The following is a 25000-nucleotide window of genomic DNA, read 5'->3' as shown; positions in this document are numbered from 1 at the left end:
CTATTTGTTTTAGAAGTATTTCCATGTAATTTCATTGAGTGTCCCTTGGTCTTTCTACTTTCTGAAAGAGTGAAAAATCAATTCACTTTTACCCGTTCTACTCCACTCAGGATTTTGTAAACCTCAACCATACCCCCTTTTAGCCATCTCTTTTCCAAGCTGAAGATGCCTAACCTCTTTAGCCTTTCCTCATATAGGAGGAGTTCCATCCCCTTTATCTTTTTGACTGCTCCTCTTTGAACCTTTTCTAATTCTGCTATATCTTTTTTTGATATAGCAACTGTGGGGCCCTGTGCAAACCAGTTCACTGGGGCCCCCCCAGTCCCCCAGCCCCGCCCCTTGTTGACAAGATATGTTTTAAACATTTTCTTTTATTTCAAATAAAGACAAATCAAGCAAAACTTGTATACAAAAACTAATTCAAATATGAAAAATGCTATACTAGGAAACCTTTGGGTTTAAAAAGCAAAACCATGTGCACGTAAGGACTAGATAAACGAATCCCCTTAATATGTAATACTTGGTAGCAATAATGAAACAGTGATTGAATATTCAGATAGCAAGCAGCCTGAGCCAACAGATTTATTTTCCACTGAACATAATTAACTTTGTATGAACTTGGCTGCTAATAGTGTGCTGAACTGGACAATGTTGACACATTTAGCCACACCCTTTTACCAACCATGGCACATGTAAACAGTAATCACTGAAAATATTACACCAGTACAGGAGAAAAATAACTTGTTTTTTTCATTATAAATAATTTCTGTAAGCTGTTACAGCTCCAGTGTATCCAAAATGATGCAAACCAAATTAGCATACAGATTCTGCATGCAGCACAATACCAGAAAAACAGAACATTGCTATGCATTGCAAAATAAGACAGCAGATGTAAATTCTCAAATTGGATATATTCCAAACACTAACATTAAAATAAAATGATTTTTCTACCTTTGTTGTCTTGTGACTTTGTTTTTCTGATCATGTTGGTCCCAGTCTCTGATTCTGCTGCTTTCTATCTGCTCCCTTAACTTCACTTCCAGGGCTTCCTTTCCATTTATTTCTTTACTTTCCTCCTTTCTTCTTCATTCCTTGCCCTACATCCATAGGTAAAAGCTGGGTCTTCCGTGGACTTGACTGGAGGAGGTAGAGTGGATCCAGCTTTTGCCTATTTTCTCCAGCCGTGTGCATTTTTTCTCCTCTTTTCCCTTTCCCTCATCTCCGTCAGTATGCATCTCCTTCCTCTCTCTTCCCTCTCCTCCATCCATGTCCAGAATTTCTCCTCCCTCTCTTCCCCTCCATCCATGTTCATCTCACTTCATCTCACATCCTCTCTCTTCCCTCCCCTCCATCCATATCCAGCATTTCAACTCTCCCGTCTCCTCCATCCTTATCCAGAATTTCTCCTCTCCCCTCCATCCATGTGCATCTCTTTCCTGTCTTCCCTCACCTCCATCCATGTCCAGCATTTCTCCTGCCCTCCCCTCCACCCATCCATGTCCAGCAACTCTCCTCTGTCCACTGCCCTCCCCACTCATCCATGCCCAGCAATTCTCCTTTGCCCCCTGTCCTCCCCTCTCATCCACATCCAGTGATTCTCCTCTGTCCCCTGCCCTCCCATCCCATCCCATCCATGTCCAGCGATTCTCCTCTGCTCTCCCCTCCATGTCCAGTGACTTACCCGCCCCAGCCCCCAACTTAACTTACCCCCCTTTTCAGCCCCTGAGTTTCAGGTCCCAACCCGTTTTACCCCAGCCCCAGCCACATCTGTGCCCTAAGTTTTCCTCAGCTGCTTTCCTTCCAGCCGCTCTGCGTTTAAAAAGTCGCAGCAGTGGCAGTGAAAAAGCAGACTCGCGTCTAGCCTTTAAGCCTTCCCCTTCTTTCTCAGCATGCACACTTTGCCGCCTTTGCGGAAACCGGAAATTGCATCAGTGCACTCTGAGAGAGAAGGGGAAGACTTAAAGGCTAGAGGCGAGCCTGCTTTATCGCTGCTGCTGCCACCGCTGCAACTTTTTAAACGCAGGGCGGCTGGAAGGAAAGCAGCCGAGCGACGATATGGCAGGAAGCGCCGTGGGGCCCCTGGAGGCACAAGGCCCTGTGCGAATGCTCCTGTTGCCCCTGTGTAAGACCGGCCCTGGTGAGCAGAATTGAACACAGTACTCAAGATGAGGTCATACCATGAAGCGATACAGAGGCATTATAATATTCTTGGTCTTATTTTGCATCCCTTTCCTAATAATCCCTAGCATCATGTTTGCTTTTTTGGCCAACATGGCATACTGGGCAGAAGATTTCAGATCATTTATAAATATGTTAAATAGCACCAGTCCCAGTACAGATCCCTGAGGCACTCCACTATTCACCCTTCTCCATTGAGAAAAATGGTCATTTAACCCTACACCCTGTTTTCTCTCCAATAACCAATTCTTAATCCACAAAAAGACAGAGCCTCATATCCCATTACTCTTTAATATTCTCAGGAGTCTCTCATGAGGTACTTGTCAAAAGCTTTCTAAATATCTACATACCTTCGCGCCTTCTGTCTCGCTGCACCCTGCGCCTGGAATAAACTTCCTGAGCCCCTACGTCTTGCCCCATCCTTGGCCACCTTTAAATCTAGACTGAAAGCCCACCTCTTTAACATTGTTTTTGACTCGTAACCACTTGTAACCACTCGTCTCCACCTACCCTCCTCTCCTCCTTCCTGTACACATTAATGGATTTGATTTGCTTACTTTATTTTTTGTCTATTAGATTGTAAGCTCTTTGAGCAGGGACTGTCTTTCTTCTATGTTTGTGCAGCGCTGCGTACGCCTTGTAGCGCTATAGAAATGCTAAATAGTAGTAGTAGTAGTAGTAATACACTACATCAACCAGCTCACCTTTATCGACATATTTATTCATTACTTCAAAGAAATAAAGCAAATTGGTGAGGCAAGACCTCCCTTGGCTGAATCCATGCTGACTCTGTGCCATTAAACCATGCCTACATGTTCTGTAATTGTATTCTTTATAATAGTTTCCACTATTTTGCCCAGTACTGAAGTCAAGCTTACTAATCTGTAATTTCCCTTATCATCCCTGGAACCCTTCTAAAAAACTGGCATCACATTGGCCACCTTCCAGTCTTCAGGTACTGTGGATGATTTTGACAACAGGTTATAGATCTCTAGCAGCAGATCATCAATTTCATGTTGAGTTCTTTCAATACCTTGGGGTGTATACCATCCAGTCCAGGTGATTTTTCATTCTTTAACTTGACAGTTTTGATGCAAGTGATGGATATGAAACATCAGTGGTGGTCTGTGCTTTCTTTGTATTTGATTGAATTTATTGTTAGTGCTGTATGTATTTTGTTTTCTAAGTTTTTTCTACACCGCTTTGATTTAACTGGTCTATAAATGTGTAAAATAAATAAATAACCAACAATATTGCAATAATCTAATCTCTGTAAGATCAGAGATTGAACAAAAAGCCTAAAAGCTAGTAGCTTAAACTATATCCTCATTTCTCAAAGTTTCCTAAGAATAAAAGGACTTCTTCACTACAACCTGAGTGTAACTATTCATAAACAACTGGTTATCAAGTTCTACTCCAAGTACTTTTGACAGTAGTTCAACTGAAAATTGGTCAGAGCATAGTTTAAGAGTGTGGTGGAATCTAGGATTATTGGAAGGTCCATAAGAACTTTGGTTTTTGTGTGTTTAGCTTTAAGAGATAAGCCATGACCCAGTCCTCTATTAACCTCATAGACGTTTTAATGAGAGACAACCCCCCCCCCTCGCTTCTAGAAAAGTTACCAAAACTTTCCATGCAAACATGGGCACGTGCCCAATTTGCATGTGCAATTTAATTGAATAACAAGCTAATTAGCACAATAAATGGCTTTTTAGCAAGCAATTACTGGCACAATTAGTGGAGGAGTGATTAGCACAGTGGGCTTTGATCCTGGCTTCCCACTGCAGCTCCTTGTGACCTTGGGCAATCCACTTAACCCTCCATTGCCCTAGGTACACAAACTTAGATTGTGAGCCCTCTAGGGACAGAGAAAGTACCTGCATATAATTTTTTTTGTTACATTTGTTTCCCCCGCGCTTTCCCACTCATGGCAGGCTCAATGCAGCTTACATGGGGCAATGGAGGGTTAAGTGACTTGCCCAGAGTCACAAGGAGTTGCCTGTGCCTGAAGTGGGAATTGAACTCAGTTCCTCAGTTCCCCAGGACCAAAGTCCACCACCCTAACCACTAGGCCACTCCTCCTCTCAATGTGTACAGCGCTGTGTACGTCTCGTAGTGCTATAGAAATGATTATTGATAGTAGTAGTAATTTAATTAAAATTTACACATGTAAATGTAGGTGCTGGATCTGTGCCTAAATTTTATGCACAAGTAAAATAAAGCACAGCAATGGGGGGGGGGGGGGGGTTATGGGCAGAATTTGGAGCAGTTCTAGCATATATGTGCATTGTTATGCACACCCAATTTAGGTGTGTACATTTGCACCACATTTCAGTTGGTACAAACAGCCATACCAAAAGTTAGGCATGATCCCCAGGGGTAAGCGCTACTCTAAAAACCATGCCTAACTTTAAGCATGGCTTATAGAATCACACTTTTTTTCTGAACCATATATAAAATTCACCCCATAGTGCCTGACCAGGACGCAAGGGTAGTCAAAAGAAAAATGATATCATTGGCGTATATGAAAAGATTTACCACACTTACTGACTGCATAAAGATATTAAAAAGTATGGGAGGAGTACAAATGGTGTCCAGTGTTGGAAGGATAATAGTATGATCTTAACCTCTGGGATTTCTACAGATAGAGGATGGTCTAATTTCCAAGTTTATTAAAAATGTGTTATACCACCTATAAGAATGACCTTCTGAGCGGTTTACAATACAATAATTTATTTTTAAAAGTAAGGAAAGAACGCCAAAAGTCAAAATAGGAAAGAACATAAAGATCGTAGATATAAAAACATAGACAGCCACACCGCATAAAACCAACAGTATCATATCATCATATTATATCATATCCAGTACTAATCAACAGGGCCCCAACCTCTGAGCCAGCAAGCATTTAAAGAGGAAAACAACATATGTATTCTGTCAAAATTATGCCCCAAAAGCATCCTGAAATAGGATTTAAGTAATCTCTAGAATGCATTTCAAGAGCCCTCCAATCACAGATTATATACACCACCTAGGACAATTGGATTGTGTGGTTTAGAAATGTTTTAAATACATAAATATAAAGGCATAGCATTCCAAAGAAGCAGGCCAGCAATGCTAGATATCTTGGCACGTAAGGTTTCGAGTCTGAAGGTTCGTAAAGGTGGAACTACTAGTTGATTTTGAGAGCTAGATTGTAATGACCATGTAGGTGTATAAAACCTCAGCTGCCTGGTTGATAAAATGGATTACCTGTGTGCTATATCTTATCAAACAAAGAGTTTTATCTCAGACCCTATGAGAAATAGGAAGCCAATGTTCATTTCTCAGAAGCAGGGTAACGTGGTCATATTTCCCATAATCGGTCAGCAGCCTAATTACCACTAGTTCAGAACCATTTAATCTCTATTTGATGGATACCAGCATAAAGTAGTCAAGCTGCATAATAACCATTGAATGTATCAGGGATGTTAGACACTGGCCAGTAACTATCAAGTTTGTCCTGGTCAAGGTTGTTCTTCTTTAACAAAGGATGCACCACTGCCCTTTTTAATGCGGTTGGTAGTTGCCCATTAGAAAGAGAGGAGTTCACAATTTTTGTGGTGCCTTCAATGAGGCCCCTACTTGCCTGCTGCAATATCTTTGATGGGCAGGGGTCGACAGAGCAGGTAGCTGGTTGAAGGCCTCATAGGGTTTTGTCATGGTCCTCCTTCGGTTATTGGGTTAAAAGAGTCCCATATGTCTGTGTCAGGAGGGGACAAGTTTGTACCCTCCTGGTTAGCTGACTGGAGACTGGGTGAAACTGCCTGTAAATCCTGGTGGAGATTTTTAACTTTGCTGGCAAAGTATGCAGCAAACTCATTGCAGTTCAGCTTTGACTGGGTAGGCTGTTTCTGTTGTGGGGATTGCAATAGGCTGTTTATTTTACTGAACAGGGGCCTGGTTGAATTGGCAGCCTGTTCAATGCATTGAGAGAAATATTGTTTTTTGGCTGCTCTTAAAGCTTGATTGTACTTTGGCATGTAGGCGTAAATCTTGTCCTCATCTAGGCAAGATTTATGCCGTCTCCTTTCCAATTTTCATCCTTCACTCTCAAGGTTCTGAAGTTCTGGAGAAAACCGAGGTGAGGGTTTGTGAGTGGGCATAAGACCTTTTTTAGTGGTACCATTTTCTCTAAGGTCTTAGCTAAGTGTGTATGCCAAATATAAACCTGTTCTGACACTGTTGTCTTTACATCCACATGTGGATAGTCCAAGGCCTCTAGGAAATTCTCAGCAGTCAGCTTCTTCTTGTCTCTGATCTCCTTCCAAACTCTGGAAGGTGCCATTTGTTTCAGGTGGTCACTTACGGAAAACTTAATTAGAAAGTGGTCTGTCCATGATAGGTGTGTTATTTCAGTGCTGGTATTCTGGGATGTCAACCCCTTTGTAGAACACCAAGTCTAATATGTGACGCTTTTCATGGGTTGGAAAATTGATCACCTATGTGAATCCTAGTGCCGTCATCATGTCCAGGAAGACAGCTATGGTGGTACCTGGGGTTTCAATGTGTAGATTGAAATCTCCCATGATCGCCATCCTAGGGTAATTCAGGGTCACTTTTGTAATCAGATCAAGGAGTTCTTGTATAGATGATGTGTTGTTACAAGGTGCTCAGTATACAATAAGAAGCTAGATTGGTTTCTCCTCTTTTAGCGGGATTAAAAGAGATTCTGATTAATTTAGTTGGGTAATGGCAATTCTGCACAGTTTAATTATTTGAACTTGCTGAGTATGGACTTTGTTGTTAGTCAATTTTTCTTTGTGTAGTATGTTTTTATGAGTTCTACAGGTGTATTTTGTACCTCACCTTGGATATGGGTGGGTTATAAATAATAAAATCTAAATCTATATCCTGAATCAGGACTTCTACCCCTCCAACGCATCTTCCTGGTCTTGGTTGATGTTGGATGTTGAAACCTGTTGGGCATAGTTCAGCCAATGGTAAGCCCCCACAGTTCAGCCAGTGGTAAGCCCCCACTTTCATCTAGCCAGGTTTCACTTATTCCTAAAATGTTAAGATGCTGTTCGTGGATGACATCATGAATCGCTGAGGATTTCATAGCAGCTGATCTGGCATTCAACCATCCTATAGTTCCAAAGGATGGTTTGGGGGGGGGGGGGGTGCTGGGGGTAGCTTTGGTATGGCAGTGAGGTGATCTTTTAAGACTGTTATGTAGGTGTTTGACCTCTTGCGCGTTTGTCTTCTCTTTGGTTGGTGGGGATTATTGTTTCCTCTCCCACACACCACTGGGATCCTCGAGGTCTCTCAATTTGCTGGGCCAAGGCACATTGTTTATGTCAGAAGCTCCTTATGCAAATTTCACTGGGTAGCACTGCAGTCCTAAAAGAATCTGTGGATCAGCAATATTACCAGTTGGCACTGTAGGATTAAAGGCTTTAGGTCAACTGGTTTGAGAAATTAGACCCTTTAAAGTTGTAAACTCAGACCAGGCATGGGAGATCAAAGCTTCCAGTAATAGAGCAACAAATGATTGTACTTTGCACTTCTGTATGAATTTCTTTGAAGACGATGCAGAGGAAGTTGATGATAGTTGATGGTGTTTGACAGAATCAGAATCTTGGAGCTTTAAAATAAGATCGTACTGGTAAGTAGTTTGAAATGGAATAGATGAAATCTTAAATATTGGGTTACCTGTATCTTATAGACATCATCATTATGTCTACCAAATTCATTTTTTTTGTTACATTTGTACCCTGCGCTTTCCCACTCATGGCAGGCTCAATCCGGCTTACATATTGTATACAGGTACTTATATGTAGTGGTGGAATACCATGTGTTTGATTTACAAATATAAATCAAATATGGTTAAAAATGAATTGTATACATAGACATGAAAAGCTATGGGCACCATTTATGGGCAATGAATTTTGTAGTTACATTTCTGCCTACTTGTTCTATGTAATCGGAACGGCTTGTCAGTTCTACATTTATGACTTTGTCAGCCACATTGAACTCGAATTCTATTTGAGATAATGTGGAATATAAATGTCATAAGTAAATAAATTAATAAGAAATTAGAGTTATCCTGCCCAAATATGACTTTCTCTTAATATTTTTGCTTCCATGTCCATGTGAGTTTTACTTAAATTGGCCAAAAATAAACTGGATATTCAATGCCACTCACTGGAAATGGCCTGGAATTAAATATCTAGGCTCAACTCCCGTGGTCTGAATATCAGCCCCTAGTTGCTTAGCGTAGGATGGGGTGCTGACTGGGCAGAGTATGGACTGAGATTGGTCATGGACTACGCATTGCACTTAGCACCACCTAAGGGTGCTTGACATTAATGTACATATAACCCTCCTCAGGGAAACCCTTTTGGGCTCCAGAAGGAGTGAGTGGACTTTCCTAGGGGTTGCTTGGACAGGAACATTGTCATGCAGCCTGAAGGGGCTGCGGTAATAAAATACCACTGAAGAATGGCATTTGGTTTACAGGAGAAGGAGTTGTATTAGATTGTTTTATTTATTTATTTATTTGTTGCATTTGTATCCCACATTTTCCCACCTCTTTGCAGGTTCAATGTGGCTTACAATACATCATGAGTAGTGGAAATGCATGAGAAAGTATACATTTAGTAATAACAGAAGGATTTTGGGTAACATGATAATGATAGAACATGATAGTATTTTTCAGCAAACATAATAAGAGATGTATAAGAATTATGTAAGAAAATATACATTTAGTAATAGCAAAATTATAGCAAGAGAGTGTTATGAGAAGAGATGATTGGCACAAATTATTAAATCAGGAATGGCGTCTGAGTAATAAAATGTTAGCTTAGACCTACGTAGGGTCTTTGGTAGCCTGAACCCCTACCAAGACCTGTCATGACAAAAGAAACAGGTGCTATGGGAGCACAGTGTAGCATTTCTGCCCACTAGCAGGGGCAGGGGGGACAAAACTCCCCAGGCCCAGGCCTCCAAGGGGGGCACGGCGCCGGGGTCAGGCCACCGGCGCTGCAGTCCCCAGTCTCACCTGCCTGCCTTCGGCTCCATCCACCACGGGGCCCCCTGCCTTAAAATTGGCAGTGCCTCAGCTCCGTTTGGAAAGGCAGATCGCCTCCCTTTGGGCCCTCCTTGTGTCCTGCCCTTGCGGAAACCGGAAGTTACATCAGACGAGGGCGGGACACAGTGAGAGAAGGCCTGAAGGGAGGCGATCTGCCTTTCCAAACGGAGCTGAGACGCTGCCAATTTTAATGTAGGGGGCTCGGTGGCGGACGGAGCTGAGGGCAGGCAGGTGAGACCAGGGGCGGCAGTGGAGGGGGTGGCCTTGCCCTAGGCCCGGCTTAGTCTCGGTGGCCCTAAGCAGGGGTGACCAGAAGTGGAGAATTGGTCCTCTGAGGAGAGGGGATCGAGAGCATGGAGAGCTGGGCAGAAAAGTGTCCTCCCGGGGGAAAAAGGTAGCTGAAGGGAACCACTCCTCAAAGATCAGATGGACAAAGAAGGTCTGGTCCATGTGTAAGCCTGGCCGCTGGGAGAGAACCCAGGGGGATATGAGTATTCCAGGCAAACAACATGGTTCCCATAAATGAACTGAACATTGTCTTTGAGCAACCCAGACCAGCATGGCTATTCCAGAACAGCATCTGTTAGATGTACGGACATGATGGGGGAAACGATCTGAATTGCATTATTGTCTCAGCACTTTAGGTGGCTGTAGCCTGGCATGGAGATGTGTGAATTTTAGGGATTGAAATAGAACGCTGTCATAGGAGCCAACTTTTCAAAGTTATTGGGGGTGCTAAGCCCAATGGAAATGACCTCTCCTTGAACACATACACGGAATTTTTCTCAATATTGGGGGTGCTCAAGCACCCACAGAGTTGGCTCCAATGAACGCTGTTGTGTTATGAACATTCACAGAAGTCTCCAGGACTCTCGTGATGCTTGGATAGAGATGTACTGGAGATCTGGGATTTGGGAATAGGGGCGGTTGTGGTGTTTCTGTGTAATGCTAGCAGATGCTGTGGAGCACAATGCACAGACATAGTAAGCTGCTGGGATCAGATAATGGCCTTTCCACAATATTTGCAGGATAGTAGGGTTGATGGTTTGAGAGGCCTGAAATGGAATGTGATTAGGTACAGGCACTATGGCTCTGTCAGGATCAGTGATGTAGCCACAGGGGGTGTGGGCTCCCCCCCCCCCCCCACACACTCTTTGGACTCAGGCCCCTTCAAACTTCTGATACCAGATTTATGGTTGGCAAGGATACTCAAGCCCTGGTGCTGCCTGAGCAACAGGAAGTTGGTGAGGTGCACCAGCTAGGATACCAGCACCTTTGCACCTGCTCCGTTCCTGAATTCAGCTGAGCATGAGTGGAAGTGTCGGTGTCAAAGGCTAGATCACCCTCCGGCTTCTTTGCTGCTCAGGCAGCAGAGGAAGGGGCTCCAGCAGCAAATTTCTTCAGCTAAGTTAAATCTTTTTGAATATCAGACATATTTATTGTCTGCATAGCTGCAGAAAGGACCCATAAAATGGGCTAACTTGTTTGATTGCTCAATAAGTAGAATAATATTTTAAACGCCTCTAATCATTGGAAATTTGTAATTAATACACATTTTTTTTCTTTTTCCTTTAGGAAAACTACACAGACTGTGGTGGTGTCTCTGGACTGAACCCATCACTATGGTTCATGGTAGGAATCCAGTTGTTTCTTGCGTGGCTCTTATCCAGCAGCAGACATTGTCCATTGTGACCTTGTACAGCCAAAACCTGTATAATCCTGCCAAAACATTACCCTGGATTTACCTAACAAGAGGGGTCAAGTACAGCTGTGTCTATCACTCAATACAACTCGATGTGAAAGACTCATAAGAGCATTTACAATGGCTGCATGTCACCGTCCCGAATTCTCAAAGGTGATTTGTGTGAGTGCTTCACCCTCTCGCCATCGGAAACGAAATCCATGTGTGCTGTATTGAAGAATTAAGACCCTTTGGTTGGTTGTTGCATTGTTGATGACTTCATGTCAAGGGCTCCCCTTAATTTGGCTTCTGTATAATCTGAGTTATCTTATTTATTTGGACTTAATTTTGATTTTATTGTGCTCCTTTCTGTATCTCATGTCTATGTGTGCAAAGACAATTTGTTTAACCCCATTTTATTGTATTCGGTATAATGACTGCTTTATCTGTGTTGTGAAAAAGAAAACAGAAAACTGCAGACAGTGAGTCTGTAAAAAAAAAAAAAAAAGTTTAATCAAGCAAGAATATTGGCGAGTCTTCTACAAAAGTTCACATGATTGAATGCCTTAAAGTGAGTGACTTATTCTGCCAAACCGTGTCAAAAACGGGTGACCAGCGATGTTTTGGTGGATTCATAAAGAATCGATTATGAAAAGAATGGGAATATGGTAAATTTACACCAAAACCTTTAAAGGTGCTGAAGAATTTGTGGTTGTAGTGAGATGAAGAGCGTCCCCTCGTGATGCAATGTCATCCCGTTGTATGGAATCGTGCACCGCTTCTTGTATGCACTTGCAGTGTGTAAAGACCAGAGGCGTCGGCCAAAATCTTCAAAAAGAATGAGAAAAAAAACTTGTGAATACAAACAAACCTTAGTGTTTCTGGCTGTCTGACTTTGGTTACCAAGGTTAGTTTGCATGATGCTGCTGCTCTTTTCACTTTATTATAATTCTTTGAAGAGGGAGTGATTTATCTCCAATGTGGGACATTAAATGTTGCAGTGTGATGCAGTTTGGTCGGATCTCTGAATATACTGTGCAATGAAGTGACTGCTTAGACCCCTCAGCTGTCAGATCAATAGGTTTCACAGTGTCTGTAATTTATACAGATGTATGCTGCCATCTGAATATCTGTGTGTATATAAGTACATAAAAATCATTTTCACATGTTTATTTTTGAAAGCAGATTCAGGCCCAGTTCCCCTTTCCACTAGAGGCCGTGTGAAGTGCTACAGCCTGCGGTCAGTGCCTTCTCCTCGCTCAGACGAGAGTAGCCTTACTCAGTAGCATCTTGTGCACTTCTGCTTTACTGATTCTTGTTAACATTTTGAAAAAATTCCGATTGATAAAACATGACGTAAATCAGACCTAAATGTGGCAGTGCCTGACTCTTACGTTCTCAGTGGGCCAAAGTTAAAGGCACACACAGCTGCAAGAGAGACACCATGTAACTTCAAAGCAGGGGTGTAGCCAGACCTCGACGGGATGGGAGCCAGACCCCAAGGTGGGGGGCCACATTTTGGCCCGCCTCCCTGCTGCTGCCCTCCTGCCGCCGCTTCTGCCCGCCACCGCCTCTCCTCCCAACAGCCACTGCGAAGGTACCTTGGCTGGCAGGGGTCCCCAACCCCTGCCAGCTAAAGCATTTGTCCTGCGCTAGTCTCACAATGTCTGACGACACCCTGTCCTATTTTTTAGTCACTGTGCCAATTTGGGGGGGCTCCGGCCCCCGTGGCCCCTTGTAGCTACACCACTGCTTCTAAGTGAACATAAGAATAGCTATTCTGGGTCAGACCAATGGTCCATCTAGTCCAGTATCCTGTTTCCAACTGTGGCCAATCCAGATCACAAGTACCTGTCAGAAACCCAAATAGTAGTAACATTCTATACTACCAATCCCGGGGAAAGCAGTGCTTTGAGAATACGCCTCCAAGGGAACAGAACGCATGGAAAACCAAAACTGATAAGCTAACAAATCATGCATTTTGGGAAGAGGGGTGGATACTGAAAGTCTTGAAACAATTCCATAGTTAAGGTACCTTTCAAATTAGAATATTCTGGACTGATAATAACTTCTTGAATCAATATAAATGTCCATTAATACTGGAGTTTGAATAGTATCATTTTTATACTAACTTGTTATGATCAGAAAACAATTGACACATTAAATTTGATGTAGTTAAAAGCTTTTCTCTTCCTAAACCTTTAGAACTGAATCCATATCAAGTGCAACTCTACTGAGAACGTCTCATAGGGAGCAATTGTATAACTGAATGCCTCCATTCAGTTGCCCCAAAGGTGGGTAGGAGCGTATTCTAGGTTGCTTTATACAATATTAGCATAAGCTGGTATTGGTTCATAACATTTAGATGTCCTCAGTTGCACCAAGCATAGACCTGGCAAAGTGCAGCAGGGGCATTGGTAACTTGCAGTATTCTGCACGTTACTGGTGTAAGTGGGAAGCGCACCTGTGTCCCGCCCATGCTTCACCCCTGGGTAATCCCCTTGCAAGGTGTCCTGCTAGCATTTCCAGTATGTGGCTATGTGCACACAGGCCTGCATAAGTGCTGGCATCCTAAACATTTATGCATATAATGCACATATAAATGGGGGTTATCGAACTGTCTTTCATATCATGAATGCAATTACAAAATCTCTGTTCATATAGGAAAATGCCTTGCATTGGGTCTTTGTAAAAGTCTGCATGGCATAGGATGTACACTTCGACCAATTCATACGTGTCATGCCAGTGGCTTTCAAAAGTCATTTTTGCATTGATGTTACCATGAAACTATGTGGCGTTAAATCTAAAACAGTGCTTATGTATTTGCTATGTCACTGTACAAATTCTACCCAAAGCAGACAAAAGTTTTAGGAAACTTGTATCATTAGTCCTTGCATCCAACAAAGGTTTTTAGCTCTCCCACCATCAGTGGGTTTTCTGACCATAAATGGTTTTATAAAGCCCGGAAAGTCTTTTTCACAAAAGCTCTTAGAGAGTATGCCACATTAGTTCTGGATTGGGAGCGTTGGGGGCAAAACTGACCTTAGAGAGGTGTGGAGCCCAGGGAAATCCAAACCATTGGAACTCCCCCCCCCCCCCCCCAAGTTACTGCACAGGCCTGCTGCTTCTGGCCTATCAGTACTCCCGAGGAATGGGAAATGATGATAGATGTTGGAACCAGGTTTTGCTAAGCTCTAATTGAACCTCGCAAGGGATGTCTATACTCGGGGGTGGTTAGACCAGATTAAACTATGTTAATAACAGAGGTCAATATTGAAAAGGACTTATGCGGTAGGTACCCACAGCCAGCTACATAAGACCTAAAAAATACTCTGCCCTACTGAATGGCTAACCTTTGTCTATGTAACTCACTTTCGGTCTCTTTTATGTGCTAAATGCTAAGAAGCCTATAGGTATAGAATGAGCTTCTTCCTATTCCATTAGCACTCTAAGCTTTACTAAAAGGGCCCTATATAACCAACGTTAGCTGTCTGAGGGGTTTTAGGCAGGCTGAGGACAGAGGAAAATCATATGCAGATAAATACAATGTTCAGGCATAATTTAAGTGTTGGGAACCAAGGAGGAGTAGAGGATGACACAATGACGAGCCAACGGGAATGCTGTGGAGGCCTCTGGTTTTCCAGGAGCTTTTAGCTGAGACCCAATGTCCTGTACACTGTACACAGAGTAACAAGGAAGAGATTCATGCTCAATTATAGAACAGAATAATGGCAACCTGTTGTTAAATACAAGAGTAATAAAAATTTTAAAAATATGATAATGACAACCTTAAAGAAAACTTTAAAATGTTTATTAAAAAAAAACTTCCATCAAATAAACCAGACACAAAGATCACTTACAATAAAATGAATAGACATATATAAATTTTAGTTACAGACTAAATATCAAAAGTACCCAGATTGATGAACCAGTGACAGAACCAAAAACTCTATGCCCAAGTTTTGGTACCTACTGGACAAGAATGCAAATAGATTAGTATAATTGAAAACCCCAGTGCTGATATAGAGGGATAGTAAGTCCCAAATAAACAAAACTATTATTTGATTAACCAAGGATGTTGATAGGCAGTTATTGAAATCTATCCCGGATAGGGTGGTACCCCATCATGAACCTGTACACCTCCTGAATTACATCAAGATGGTAAGATGGCAATTTATCTGGTCACAAGCTCTGAGAACCACAAACGTTCTTCAGATTTAACATTATCATGTGTCCTTCTTCAGAGAGAAAGAAAAGATGCTGGTGGTTACATGGGTGTATGAGTTCATGAGGAGTCCCAACCTTTCTGTGCGGACAGAATTCAGTGCGGGTCTCTTTCAGTCTCCCTGGCTGAGAGTCAAACAGTAGCATCGTCTATACAATATCCCTCTATATTGAAACTCAAGGATTTTACATTATAATAGTGTATTTATATTCTTTCTAGTTAATAATACACTAAAGGAGCCTAGTTGCCTAAACATGGGTGTGTAGGATTTTGTGATTTAAATTGTTTTAAAACATTATACAATACACTATATGATGTTTATTTGAACCTGGTCTACCCTCAATGTGCATATGAAGAAAGCTGTTTCATGAAAATGTTAACTGCTGCATTCAAGGCCTGCTATCATAATAACATTTGTTCCTTTTTTATTAGTCTCATTTTTAAAGTTTGCCATTATTCTGTTTCAAAGACTTAATCTCTGCTCTTCGTTCCTTTCCTCTGTTTTCTCATTCACTGTACACAGAGACCAACCTTCTTATAAACTTGAGAATACAATGGCATGAAGGACTGGGTCTTTGTCTGCTGAGAAAGTGGTGTGTCATTAGGCAGAGTCAATGACCCTGGGGCAGTATCTTTTCTAAACTCAGATATCATCCACTCCTCCAATAAAAGTAATAGAGACCAGAGGTTTACCCGATTGCCATTTTTTTGGGCATTTTTAGTTGGTCCTGAGATTTAAACCTGCTCTTTAGAACTCTGTTTCTTTGGTGTATTTATTTCTACATTCTAAAGCTTACACTGGATGTTCTAGGTATCTATTGGAAGCCCTATGATAAAATATTGACAGCATTTGATATCTGCATTACATATACTTTATCATTAGTTTCAGAGCTGAGATCCTGAACTGTTTAGATGACTAGAATATTTAATTTTGTAAACTTTAAATGCATCAGTTTTAAACGGTTGTGTTAGTTTAGAAAATATCTCTGAAATCAACCACGGGATACCAAAATATGCATATGAGCATTTTTAATAAGGTTTTATTGTGCATCTACTGTACAGAACATTGATTGTGGACAGAACTCTGTAATGTATTCTAATGATATGCTGATATGATATATCAATAACAATATTGTTTTGCTTTTAATTTAAAGAACCAGCATTACTGCCAAAAATTGGGATGTGGTCCAGATTTGTAAGAGGTTTTATAACATGACATCATTAGCAACCTTGATCCAAGTGATTACCATGCCCTGTATCTTTATGATATTATATGATCTTTTTGTTCAGATTTTGGGCCTAGCTTAATTAAACCAGTGTTCCTGCCATTTGTAATTGTTCCTATAATCTTTGTTACTCAGACTGGCCTTAATAGGTTCAGATAGGCAGTATCCCTTTTCAGTGGCCTTTTCTCCCTCTTGGACTACTTAACCCTCCTTATTTTCACTGCACTGATACTCGAAAAGTTTACACACGAGCTCAATGTAAAGTGCTGCTCAAGGGGATAATCAACCCTTCTTAATAAAGAAAAACCTACTTCACTGTTTTATGCCCATACTTGAGCATTCTCTCTAAATAAAATCAACCTAATTCCGTATATTCTCAAACTGTACAACGATCAATAACTTGGTGCTTCATTTTTGAAAACTGCATTGTAAAAGTGGCTGTCATACTGTACCATGCTACAGTTTCTTATTTAAATAGCTAAAGAAATCTATGTTTCTTCAAATACAAGTGACATTTTTCAACCGTAAGAAAGTACATGTTTAAGAAAATGTATAATTATGTTAAAGACACCGTGCTAGAAGTAGTGCATCTGGGAAATACTGAGAAACTATGGACAGCAATACATGAGAGTACTGATATAATGAATCATTGTAATAATCATGTTAGCCAGGGAAGACAGAGAATGAAGATACCAGTGTGGTTCATTAAAGAAGTTGGAGAAACCGCAAGAGCAAAACAATGGTTTTCAGAAAATATAAATGAGACACAGAAGGAGGAGGAGGAGGATTAGAAAAATGCCCAGGAGAAGTGAAGGGAACAGAATAACTACTGAAGGGTAGACTGATGCAATACTGGGCTGTGCCAGACGCTTAGAGGCAGTGCTCTGTGCTGCAGAGTGGAGGCACCTGGATTTGATCTCAGGCTTAGACCTTCCACTGCCCTGGTCATCTTGGGAGATGCATCACCTGAGTGAAAGGAGCTGGACATCCACATTGTGAAACCTAATGGCTGGCTAGATTTAGGGTTGGTGATTGTTGGGTTAGCGAAGGAGCTGACCAGATTAACATAAATTAGGAGGAGACCTAAGGAAAGAAAAATCCCTGGTTTGTTATAAGGGAAGCTTCATGTTGCCAGCCCTTGTCGTTTCCTCTGAATAAACTGATGAGTGAAAAAAAAATAATTCACTATCTGGAAGCCAGTAGGCTAGCAGATCATAAATAATATGGTTATGCAAGGAGAAACTCTTAGATCAATGAAGTCTACTTTAATCATTATGGAGTGGCCAGTGGGATGCCACAAAGATCAATGCTAGGTCCAGTCCACTTTAGTGTTTTTATAAATGACTTAGAGCTCCGTTTACAAAGAAATGCTACCAATTAGCAGTGCACTGAATGCAAAGAAGCCCATTCAATTCTCAAGGGTTTTTTCGCATTCGGCACATGCTAATCGGTAATGCCGCTTTGTAAAAGGAGCCCTTAGATGGGGAAAGTGTGCCTAATTGCAGAAGATATGATAGATATGCCAGAGGAAATAACTAAGGTGAAAGAAGATTTTAAAACTTGGAAAAATACTTAAAGCTAAGGCAACTATTTGCCTGATATTCAGACCACGGGAGATAGCCGGGTTGTCTCCCGCAGGCCACGCTAAACCCGGATATTCCATTCTGGGCTGTTTCCAGTAAATTGCATTGAATATCCAGTTTAACTTTGGCCAGTTTGACTTTAACCAGCCAAGCTGATATTCAGCACTGGCTGGTTAAAAGTCAGGCTGGCCAAAGTTATTATACGGCCACCAAACTTGGCGGTCTGCCTTTGAAAATCGGTGGATAGCTATAACTTGCTATCTTTAAGCCACTAACTGGCTATATTCAGTGCCGAATAGCCGCCTAAGTACCATTTTAGCAGGCTATTTTTTTTTTTATATCGGGCAATACAATTTAAAGAAATGCAATATTTGCATTTAGGACACACAACTCCAAGGATGAATTATTTTTGGAGGTGATCATCTAGCAGTCACCAAGTTGGAAAGAGATCAAGGGTCATCATTTCTATTGATTTAAAAGCAATCAATAACCTGATAGTGTGTACTAAACAGAGGTATTAGTGTAAATAGAGAGACATGCGTAGGTGAGATCCCACCATGTGAACTACAAAAGGGCATCAGCAAGATACAGAGAATTTAAATGATTTACACAACCAACCAAACACATTCCAAATGAGCTAAAGATGTATTCTCTAGATCAAAGAAAGGAATGTAGCGATTGGATACAAACATCCAGATATAGCAGAGCTTCAATAACGTACCAGAAGGAAGCATTTTGCATGCAATAAAAACTGAAGGATAATGGGTCATCCTATGAAAGTGAAGGAAAAGAGAGAGGGAAGCAGCAAAATAATGTATTTATTTATGCATTTTAGCTCACTCTCTTTATCAAGGCATCTTACATTCAGGTATGTGTTTTCCCAGACCCTAGTGGGTTCAGGATCTAAGTTTGTACCTGAGGCAATGAAGAGTTAGATGACTGGCCCAGCGTCACAGAGGAGGAACAGTGGGATTTGAAATGAGCTTCCCCAGTGCAGAAAAAATATGTTTTCCCTGAACGATAGTTTCCTGGAAGAATTCAAGTGGAATCCATAAAAGTAAATAAGATAATAGAATTCAAGCAAGAAGAAGAAGTTAGTCCAGGAGCTAGGAAGGCCATAAATCAAGTGAGCCCATTGACAGTATAGGAGGAAGGTGAAGATGGACTCTGGCTGTGTTTCTGTCATGATCTATGTTTCTGTATTTTCCATCATGCTAGGAATTCTCACATTATACATATTAGGTTCCTTAGTTGTAACATATAACATTCTGTCAACTAAGAATAACAATAATCTAGTGTACTGATGCCAAGGATTATACCAGATCTTCTTAAAAAGTCAGAAGGTGCAAAACAGTGAAAAGAATAGAGCAAGAGGTACACCCGAAGTGTGATACATCTTCCGAGAATTTATACTTTTAGAATATATATGGGTTTACCTATAAAGATGGCTCTCCAAGTGCTCAATACCCTATGCATGTATCGCAAATGTACCTTACGAGCACAGTTTAAATGAAGGCGAGATGGGTATCTAGTCAAGAAAATTAACACAGGGCAACTTCAAATTTCAAATCCCCTATGAATCAGGTTGGCTCTGCTTTGCTGCACAAAAGGACATCCTATGGAGTGCTAAACATTCCATAGTCAGAGCTTGTGAGATTATTTTATAAGTCGTATGCCCTGCCACTTTGTACCAAGAAAAAACGGCCTTTTGCCAGGTAAATTGGCTTAGCTTGAAATTGCCTCGCTCTTCCTGGCTTACAACATGTGCGGCATTAAAAAGAAATTGCTGGTGTGAACGTGTTTAAGTTGAAAGAGGAAAAACGGTGTGGACCCTCAAATTTCAAATGTCGGTGTGCTGTACCGTTTCCTTCCCCAACCACCTCCAGGAACAGCAGGTACAATGTATACACACTCTTTTAGTGTACTGCTATATACACTTTTCAGTGTTTTACCAAATGAAGTGTGATTAGCAAAGCCTTTGCAATGAATAAAATTGTATGCATTATTTTGTGTGTCTGAAATGTTATTAAATTTAATAGGTAATGTGCTGCTTTCAATGCAAATTCATGCTCGTTGTTAGTGTGTGTTTAAACTACATGCACAACATTTTAACAAATAAATTAATTAAATAAGCAATAATATGCTCCAGTGGGAAGTAGGGATTTTAATTTGAAATTTTACATTCTTCTGCTTTGCTCATTTGAATGGCTGAAAACAGTAGTCTAAACGGTGTATGTAAAATGACGCAGGTGGTTAGCATATGACCCTCTGTACAGTCTTGGTATAAAGGAGGTGCAGTTGAAAAGTCACTGCTGAGTTAGTTCTAGTTGATCAATTGTTAAAATGAAGTTAGAACCCCCTACCCCCACCCCCCATTCTTCCTTTCGAACAGTTTCATTGATGGAATGTGTTTTCAGTCTGTCATGAAATGACATCGGTATCTCAGATGTCCTACAAGTTAGGAAGCTGGTGTTTTGGTAAGTTGGATGTTTGGAGATGTACAAAAAATTTTAAATTTTTCTGAATGTAATTCAGTTGTCAGTGACTTCCTTATAGCAGTGTTTCCCATGTCTAGTCCTGGAATACCTCTTAACATTCAGGTTTTCAGGATATTCACAATGAATATACAGTACATACACTGCCTCCATTATATGCAAATCTCTTTCCTGCATATTCGTTGTGTATATCCTGAAAACCTGACAGGCAAGGACCGGACTTGGTAAACACTGCCTAATAGGGAAAGGTCACTCAATCTCTTTGCGAATTCAACCCATTACAAAGCACTGATAGGTTTGTCTCAGATTTGATGGCAAAATTTGAAACAAGTTAAATTGTGAAATGTTTCAAAGCTGACCCATTCGTGAAACAAGCACTTTACAGTATTATTTCTGATATCAGAGCATCCTTCTCCTATCACTTCCCATGGGGTATATATTGGGAAATTGGGTTAATTTATCATCCTAGAAGAAATTTTCATAAAGGTTGAAGGGATACTGTCCTGTTATCTGCAATGTGAACTAATGAATGTCTTCTCTCTCGTGCTTTATGATTTGCCAGGGTTATCTTTCATGAAGCAGTTTTTCTGAAATGCTTCATGCAGAATTATTTAAGAGACCCCTAGCATCCTAGGCAACAGGCCTTTTCCCCTTCAATTGTACTAGCTAGACACTTTTGTGGAACTTGACGAGCCTAAAAAGAACAGATTTTGTAAACATTTGTATGATACTGTTATAAAAAAAAATTTATAATCCTAGAAAATGTTGTGTTAAATCTTGTGCAATAACAGTATATTCAGAATAAAAGTTTATCATTTCAAAAACCAATGAAGATTAAGCCTGGATTTTTGTTTCTGCTATAACATAAATTTGTTTAAATAATTCTAATTCCTCTTTCATCTCGGAGTAGCAAACTGAAATGAGTTTCCTGTTTTTAGGTTAAACATACTTATAAGGCAAAAGCTACACTTTCTAGTGCTCAATACAACAGTTTCAGAAAATGATTAAATATTGAAAATGTACAGAAAATGAGTTCTAACCATGTTTAATTGGTCTGATTTTTAGGATAGCCATGGTGAATATGCTACTTTTAAAGATAGGAATACTACATCCCCTTTATGTTCTTCTGTTTTATTGCCCACCATCTTTTATTGCTGAAGGGTGGGAAACCTGTTGACAAACAATTTGGGAGGCCACCATCCATTTCTCTAATCTACTAATCTTGGGAGATTTCAACGTTCATGTAGATAATCCTAAAGACAACAAATCAAAATGCTTCTGTGATTTTGTGTCGGATTTATCATTGCAACACTAGATCTCTTTCCCTACACACAAGCAGGTCGAATTCTTGATCTAGTCTTGACACTTGAGGACTCATTAGTCCAACCTTTTTCTTTTTCTACCAACAATCTTTCCTTGGTCATTCATTGATTCAGTTTACACTTTCAGTTTCCATGGGGCTTCAGATGCTCGCTCGTACCCATGGTAGATAGACTACCGCTCTCTCTAAGATTGATCCTAGTACTCTTTCCTCTCCTCTTCTATTTTTCCAGTCCCATCTGATTTCTCTTCCAAATCTTTGGATGAGCAAACTAACTTGTGGCATCAGATCTTAAGACAGGGTCTTGACATGGTTGCCCCTAAATTCTTCTGTTCTCACCACACATTAAAACATCATATTTGGTATACCCCTAAACTTCGGCTTCTCAAGCAACAATACCATAGGGCAGAGCAACTCTGGAAAAAATCAGGTTCCATAACTGATCAGCAAAAATGCCACCATCTACCTCGTGATTTCAATAGTGGCCTAGTGGTTAGAGCACCGGTCTAGCAATCCAGAGGTGGCCGGTTCAAATCCCACTGCTGCTCCTTGTGATCTTGGGCAAGTCACTTAACCCTCCATTGGCTCAGGTACAAACTTAGATTGTGAGCCCTCCTGGGACAAAGAAATATCCAGTGTACCTGAATGTAACTCACCTTGAGCTACTACTGAAAAAGGTGTGAGCAAAATCCAAATAATTAAAAAAAAAATAAAATAAAAGTAGAAAAAAGGCATACATCTGAAAAGCGCTTTCTAAGTCATATACGTGGGCATAATCAAACGGGGCACCCAAGTTTTCCTGAGGGTGTCCTCGCAGGACGTCCCCGCGAAGGGGTGGGGAAACCCATATTATCGAACCAAGATGGATGGCCATCTTTCATTTCGATAATACGGTCGGGGACGCCCAAATCTCAACATTTAGGTTGACCTTAGAGATGGTCGTCCCTGGTTTTCGGCGATAATGGAAACAGAGGACGCCCATCTCAGAAACGATCAAATCCAAGCCATTTGGTCATGGGAGGAGCCAGCATTTGTAGTGCACTGGTCCCCCTCACATGCCAGGACACCAACTGGGCACCCTAGGGGGCACTGCAGTGGACTTCAGAAAAAGCTCCCAGTTGCATAGCTCACTTACCTTGTGTGCTGAGCCCCCACCCAAACCCCCCATAACTGTACACTACTGCTATAGCCCTTAGGGATGAAGGGAGGCACCAAAACGGTTATAACTGCCCTCCTAAGCAAGCTGCATTCACACTTCGAATGACATAAAATTGTTCTTGCAATTTCCCTAGCTCTATCAGCAGCTTTTGACCTTGTTGACCACCATCTTCTACTTTCCCATTTAGCTTCATTGTGTCTTTTTCATTCTGTGTTATCCTAGTTTTCTTCATTTTGATCCTTTCAGATTCATGTCTCTGATACCCTATCAGAAAAACAAGACTTATACTGTGGCATTTCAGAAGGATCAATTCTTTCCCCCCTACTGTTTAATCTCTTTCTCAGTCCTCTGGTTACCTTAATCCAACCATTTGATATCTCAATGCATGTTTATGCAGATGACATTCTTCTGCTGTTCCCCACGTCCCCTCTATCACCTTCACTCTCACCCATACTATTGTGTCTTGATGCAGTGGCATCATGGCTAAAATACAACCACTTAGTACTCAATACCAAAGGAAAATCCTGCCAAACGAATCTTATTGACTTCTCTGACTGGGTGACCAAAGAACTGGACGAAGGACATAAGCTAGTTGTAAACTACTTGGATTGCAGCAAAGCCTTTGATATGGTCCCCCCACAGAAGACTCATGAATAAGCTGAAAGGGTTGAACTTAGGACCAAAAGTGGTGAACTGGATAGGAAACTGGTTGACCGACAGGTGGCAGAGGGTGGTAGTAAATCGGCTACACTCTGAGGAAAGGAAGGTGAGCAGTGGAGTTCCTCAAGGGTCGGTGCTGGGGCCTATTCTGTTTAATATATTTGTGGGAGATATTAATGAAAGGTTGGAAGGAAAGGTTTGCCTTTTTGCGGATGACACGAAAATAGCCAAAAGAGTGGATACCCTGGAGGGAGTAGAAGCAATGAGAAGGGATCTCCAAACATTAGAAGAATGGTCGAGGGTCTGGCAGTTAAAATTTTATCAAAATTAAGGGTCCAGACTTTCATCTGGTATCTCACACTTATCAACTTCTCTTATTGATACCAGTTCATATTATTACCAATGTAAAAATTAAATTTTTATTTAAAATATTATAGGTACTCAGTTTGTGAAGTTCTATTTCACAGTGTGTCTGGTGCCAGTTTATAAAACTTCCAGTTCATACCATCATAGCACCAGATCCCTGCCTCTCTACCCTATCTGTGATCTCTTGTTATAGATGGTAATGTTCAATTTATATGCTGTGTAGTACTAAGAACCAACATGCAATTCACATGAGGTACCTGAATGTAACTCACCTTGAGCTATTACTGAAAAAGGTGTGAGCAAAATCCAAATCCAAATAAATAATAAGTTGGCATCAGTGCATCCACTTACATCATATCAATGGGTGTGCCTAAGGGTAGCAAGCTAGGCACATAACTTATAGATTCCATATGTTGCATGTGTAAGTTGGAGACCTCCCTATGCCCTTCCCAAGCTCTACCCAGGTGTGCACACTCTTGGAGTTACATGATACATAAGTTGTTCACCAAGGTTATATAAGAGAGCCGAACACATGGCTACCATTTATGTGTATACGTGTACGCTAATTTGGAAAGATGACCTCTAGTGGTAGTACTGTAAGACTTCCATGTCATCAGTGCCATTTTGAATCCTGATGCCAATGAGAACAGGAGTGAATGGGATCAGTCTTGCATGGACCTTCGCTAAAGCCCATGGATACTGCAAGGTAGGCTTGGGGGGGGGGGCTACAGGTGGGTAGGTGGGATATTTGTAAGGGGGTATTCTGGGGGGGGGGGAGCTTCCAGCTGGGGAATTTTCTCTAGAGGGGATGTTAGTGGGAGGGGGCTTGAATGCTGGTGAACTTGACTAGGGGGGGCTTTACAGAGGCGGGAGTTTTTGCTTGGAATTCACTCAGGGAGTGGCTAATGGGAAATGTGGCAGCATCAGACTGCAGCTTGGTGTCCTGATGCTCCTGGAACTGTGACACAACACTTTTGGTGAGGTGGCTCAGCATTATGCATTACCCACAGGGGTCAGCAACCTGCAGTAGTGAGATA

General features: G+C 41.3%; 1 protein-coding gene across 1 annotated transcript in view; it reads left to right on the top strand.

Annotated features, from left to right (window-relative positions):
• The window catches only part of CACNA2D1 (calcium voltage-gated channel auxiliary subunit alpha2delta 1), a 578231-nt gene extending 565493 nt beyond the window's left edge, over nucleotides 1-12738 (top strand). The window contains exon 39 of the mRNA XM_030217110.1: nucleotides 10823-12738. Coding sequence (XP_030072970.1) covers nucleotides 10823-10939 — 117 coding nt within the window. The 3' untranslated portion in view covers nucleotides 10940-12738. The remainder of the gene's footprint in view (nucleotides 1-10822) is intronic.
• Nucleotides 12739-25000: the final 12262 nt, after the last annotated feature.

The sequence above is a fragment of the Microcaecilia unicolor genome, chromosome 10, assembly GCF_901765095.1.
Source record: "Microcaecilia unicolor chromosome 10, aMicUni1.1, whole genome shotgun sequence".
NCBI classification, from domain to species: domain Eukaryota; kingdom Metazoa; phylum Chordata; class Amphibia; order Gymnophiona; family Siphonopidae; genus Microcaecilia; species Microcaecilia unicolor.
This window is presented reverse-complemented; position numbering and strand designations above follow the sequence as displayed.